Here is a 5,794-nt window from a genome sequence, read left to right on the forward strand (position 1 = left end):
TCTTCGAGCAGCCTTCTTGCCAAGAAACACCGCCTTGGCGCCAAGAAACACAGGTTACCGACGACATTCACGGATTCACCCTTTCCTTTCTCTCTTGACGATTTCACTTTTCTTTCATAGCTTATGAACCGTTAACGATTGAACCTTTCTCTGAGTCACCTATCTGCCATCTTCGAACTAATCTTTGAAAATCGAATGTCCTAGGTGAGTGATTGGGCAACACAGGCTGCCACATACGGAACACAGCCTTCGCACCAAGAAGGCAAGAAACACAGCAAACACAGCCTTCTCCATTTCCTTTTTCCACTTCAATTAGCACTGTTACTTCTTTCTTCTTTTGTTCCGGGATTTGGTGACAGACGTCGCGGAACACAGCCCTTGCCCATCACATCTCTGTCATCTGTATCGATATCAAGGAACCCACCAAGAAGGCAAGAAACACAGCAAACACAGCCTTCTCCATTTCCTTTCTCCACTTCAATTAGCACGGTTGCTTCTTTCTTCTTTTGTTCCTGGATTTGGTGACAGCCTTCGCGGAACACCGCCCTTGTTCATCCCATCTCCGTCATCTGCGTCCATACCCCGGTTTGCTTTCTTCACTTTCTTTCATAGCTTAGGTTCAAGATTGCAACATGTCCATTAAAGAGGTTTGGAGGAAGAACTTTTCATGGGAAATACGAAAATTGGACAGTGTAATGTACAGCTATCCTTATATGGGCGTTTGATACTGAGTTTACGGGTTTCTTGCATGTCACGACATGGAATTCTTCGGAGTATCAACTATATGAAGATTTGAAATACAATATTGATGGGATGTCATTGACACAGATAGGTTTTACCTTATTTTGACTGTAATGGAAATATAGGAGGTACATGGCAGGTTAATTTCCGGAAAAGTCCTGTCATTAATTTCAAAAAAAATCAGCATGGAGGAGAATGGGTTGACACGAACATTTAGTAGAGTCGCGTCTCATGATGGCATACAATGGATTACGTTCCATGGATTTTATGATATGGCCCATATGGTAAAGCTTCTAACTAATAGTCCATTGCCGAATTCATCTTTGGAGTTTAGCGAAAGCATGCTAATGGTCAAGAATTTGGGGTACGACGTTTGGGGTTGGCGCATCAGGCCAGCTCTGATAGTTTTTTGACGGCCAGGTATTCGTGAAGTTGAAGGAGGTATATGGATTGGTTGAGGAATGGTATGAAGGTTATTTGTGTGGGATCTGTGCTAAGATTGAGAGGACAAAACTAGTTATTTTTCATCCCTCACTCCACAATTTTCAACCATTTAGTCGTTGCGCATCATTAGTATACTCAATTTGTGGAGAATTTGATCAACTGTGTGTATATAGCTAATAGTAGCAATGTAGCATATTATTTTTTTTTATGAAACTGTACGGATAAGGAAATCTCCAGGAAACTATCAACCTAAACCTTCGAAGCTAGCCAGCATTCTTATAGTCGATGGAAACCTGAGATCAGGGAGGCTAGAGCTTCAATTAGGGCAGATTTCCAAATAGAGGGAGAGAATGTGACCTAAAAAGGTCACGACAGGGCATGTGAACTTAAAAAGGTCACGGCAGGCGCATGTCCAGCAAAGATTGATGTATAGGCTCATCATATTTTTCTTTTCTGCAAGTGTACATGTTCATTGTATTCGATCAATATTCATATATGTATTTGGTTTTGAAACTTTATTTGTAATCTGTTCTACAACGTAATAAAAGTTTTCAAGCTTTCTTGAAGTTTAATTTCCTAGTTTTTTCTATTTTTTGGGTTTTAATTTTTCCCAGAAGTTTCTTGAGGCTTTTCCTTGTTTATAATTTGACTTCATTTTTACTGTTAGTTCAATCTTTTTCATCATTATTGACATCATTAATGATGGTTATTACCAAATCTTTGAACATGCTACTAGATTAGAGCAAATGAGAAATGATAATAGGTACTTCTGGTCAGTAAAAAACTCCCTTCAACAATTGGTCATTTTGCAGAAAATCCCCCTGATCTATTAATTTGACATATAAACCCCCTGAACTAACCAATTTGGTGCAATTGACCCCATCCGGTGATAAGCCGGTTGAATTTGACCGTGAAGGCGCACATGATAATCACGTGACAATCCAAATTTCTTTAAATGACCACACAACCCTTTACCTTTATACCCAAAACCACTTAAAACACCCAAACACGCCCTTATGCTAAATACACACTGTTCATCATCAATACACACGCCCTTTACCTTCGACGGCGGCTTTGCCCAGTGACTCTAATCAGGTCCTTCGTGAATGAAATTATGGTATCTCCCTTGTCGTCGTCCTCCTGAAACGCGTCGAGCTAAGCCCGGTTGTCTGCGCTATGGTGAGTCCAGAACGAGTGGGTGAGTTCCAGTTTGGAGACCCGAGTCGTTGTGTTGATCTCGGCAAGAAGCTCACAGCCGAACCACCATGGCCATCGTCAAACAAAATCACAGAAAATATACATTAGAAACGAATGATGAGTAAGCTCAAAAATTATCCCCAAACTTTGAAGGAAGAAACTGTAACCTACACACATTTACATACGCGCGCGCGCGTGTGTAGAGGGAGGGAGGGAGAGAGGGACATGCCTTTTGCTAGCATCCTGGATTTGACTTTCATAAGCAAAATCTGAAAATCGAAGACCATTAGCAAAAAAAAAAAAAAAAAATTGATTTGAGGCAGCACCACTCCAAGTCATAGCCACCATCGTCGATGAGCCCTCCCCATTCCAGTTCACCGTACTCCAAATTCGCCCATTTGACGGCAAACCAAGCAATCTTTGAAGCCACCTACAGAGCGATCAAGATTCACATCATCGATTTTGGGATCGGGCGATGGCGGAGCTAGACTACGAAGCCAATGATCAGCGTTGAATAGAGATCGGCATTGGTGACAATAGGGGAAGACTCCAGTGAAGGCGACGATGGTAGTGGGAACATCAGGGGGCGATGGCGGAGCTAGATTACGAAGCCAATGATCGGCGTTGGTGACAATAGAGGAAGACTCCAGTGAAGGCGACGATGGTAGCGTGAAATTGGGCGGAGGATAATGGAGTGCTCGTCGTTCTGTTCCGACAGCCAAAACAACCATGACCAACTCCATAATTGCCGTCGATGGGACGCTACATTCTCGAGCTCATCGCCACGATTCTGTCGCCGCCGCCGACGTCCATGGTGATTCGGCTGTGAGCTTCTCGGAGCTCGGGTTTAATGAAGCGATGACAACAGCAACAAGAATGCTTTGTTTTTTTACTGAAACGGCGTAATTTTATGTAAGGAATAAAATTGTCTTTTATTATTTCCGTTTACAGCAATTGCCCGGAGATGTCACATTAGGGGTTAATTGCACCTAATTCAATAGTTTAAGAGAACAAATTATAATTCAGGAGGGTTAATTGCACGTGACCAATAGTTGAAGGAGTTTTTTTTTTCGCACTTTACCCCCAAATAATTATACATACTTGAATGTTCGTTCATACATGTATGTGTACTTAAAATACCCTGGTTGTGCTTACCCTACTCATAAAGTTGCCCACCCAACTGCATGTACAAGTGCTCATGTCAAGGTAAACAATAACTTAAAACCAGCAAGCAACCTCAAGCCTTTTCCATTATTCTTCAAGGCTGTCTTCTGTAGAAGTGGCCCCCTCTTTGGGCATTCATGCTATGAATGTGAAATGATGAGCCCCGCATAATCACCTGCACCTGTAGATAGAACGGAAGGCTTTGAGCCATGTGTGATTCCCAAATTCAAAAAACTTATTTTCAGTTTATAGCCAACTGCTGTTTGCAAGTCATATCATAATCCAAAATTGGCAACAATCATATTCACTTCCCTAAAAAATCCATCTATAACTGAACCTATAATTGTTTCTTTTCCAGATACAGCATTCACTTTGCTCATATGAAAATCAATAAAGCATTAATTGTTCAAATATTTTTTTCCCCTAGTTATAAAACTCAATACGAAACTAGGATGTATTATGCAAACAATCATAACAAAAGAGAGGGAAAAAAACTCCAAAAACAGCACCCAATTGAGACTCATTCATTCAACCAACCTTTCATTAATAAAAACCATCTGTTTGGATCATCATAGAAGATTGATTCAGTATTCACAATACTAACTAAACCCTAATACTACATCTAAAATAACAAACCACAAGAAAAAGACAAACTTCACTCTCGAAGCTTAATTCGATCCAACCTACACAGAAATAATAGTGTCCGATCAAAGGCCCGATCGAACTTACACAGAACAAAAGACCACTGATTTGCAAATTAGTGTCTGAGCAAAGGCCTCCTTTCATCGCTCAACTGTCATCATCGGCAGAGGGCTTCGACGACCCACCGGTCTTCTTCGGCAGAAGGAGATTGTGGATGTTGGGCATCACACCACCGTTGGCGATGGTCACATCCCCAAGAAGCTTGCTGAGCTCTTCGTCGTTCCTCACAGCGAGTTGAATGTGTCGAGGCACGATTCTGGTCTTCTTGTTGTCCCTCGCAGCATTTCCTGCCAACTCCAGAACCTGTGGTCACACAATTACACACACAATTAATCACAGATACGAATGGAATTGGTGAAACCCTAAAAAATTTGGGATTCTGATTACAGTTATATACTCAATTTCGAAACCCTAGAATTGCGAAACCCTAAAAATTGGGGATTTTGATGAGGAATTGAAATTGAGAGGAAGGGAGGAAAAAATACCTCAGCGGCGAGGTATTCGAGGACGGCGGCTAGGTAGACCGGAGCTCCGGCACCCACTCGCTCAGCATACTTTCCGGCCTTCAGGAACCGGGCGATACGACCGACGGGGAACTGCAGACCGGCCTTGCTGCTCCGTGATGTGGCCTTCTTGGACGCTCCAGATCCTAGGGTTTTGCCTCGACCCGCCATTACTTTTTGCAGAGCAAGAGATCTGCAGAGCTACTTCTAGAGAGAGAATAATTGTGAGGGGCTTTAGAGAAACGTACTGCTGGTGCCAGAAGAGTCGGTCTTCATCCATATATAGAGGTTGGTGTTCTGAAATTGGACCAATCGCACAGAAGTACGCGGATCCAAAATTCCAACCGTTCGATGAGAAACGAAGTAACGGTGGGATCTAAACTAGGACTCCAATCACCGCTTGCTGTCTTCTATCGTACCCAAAAAAAATATATCATGACGACGTAATCGAAGGCAGTTTATGAATTAGTAAATGAACTAGTAATATTTAAAAGTTTTTATTTTTCTCTTTATATTTAGATACTTATTGAATTTGATAATAAAAAAATACTGGAAAAGAAATAATGAAATGAACTAAAAAATTTATTGTAAACAAAGCCACGAAGGTGTAAACAAAATCAATTGTTACAGTAATACTCTTGAGGTTTGTTAAAAGGACACACATATATAACTTATCATATTTTGAGATAACATTTCCTTAAATTTGATATAGTTACCAAAGACACCCCAATAGTAATTGAATATGCAAGAAAAATACTTTCTCAAATTGGAAAGAATAATTCTACACTTCAAAAATTTTCTAACCCCTTTTTCTTCCTTCTCTCCGTCTATTTATAAACCTCTACAATCATTCTAGAAGTTTCCTAACTAATTCTTCATGCTGGGCTGATCCTTTTGGCTCATCTTGGATATGGGCTCATTTCCTTCGCTCTAAGACTGGGCTTTCAGATTGGTCTACCGGTCCTGGGCCTGATCAGTGATGACTCGATTAAACCCGTTTCCCGTAATCTAGATCGTGCCCAGCCCAGGCCATTTTTGGTATC

General features: G+C 41.3%; 1 protein-coding gene across 1 annotated transcript; it reads right to left on the minus strand.

Moving 5' to 3' along the window:
• Positions 1–4,069: 4,069 nt before the first annotated feature.
• On the minus strand, positions 4,070–5,017 carry LOC132308477 (probable histone H2A.1). Its single transcript, XM_059806561.1, has 2 exons — positions 4,734–5,017; positions 4,070–4,551 (listed from the first exon to the last, which is right to left on the minus strand). Exons 1-2 carry the CDS (start codon positions 4,920–4,922, stop codon positions 4,336–4,338), a joined length of 405 nt encoding a protein of 134 aa, XP_059662544.1. The 5' UTR covers positions 4,923–5,017; the 3' UTR covers positions 4,070–4,335.
• Positions 5,018–5,794: the final 777 nt, after the last annotated feature.

The sequence above is a fragment of the Cornus florida genome, unplaced genomic scaffold (assembly GCF_030987335.1).
Source record: "Cornus florida cultivar Cherokee Brave unplaced genomic scaffold, ASM3098733v1 CherokeeBrave_3.0.0_Hap2_Chr05, whole genome shotgun sequence".
Classification (NCBI taxonomy): domain Eukaryota; kingdom Viridiplantae; phylum Streptophyta; class Magnoliopsida; order Cornales; family Cornaceae; genus Cornus; species Cornus florida.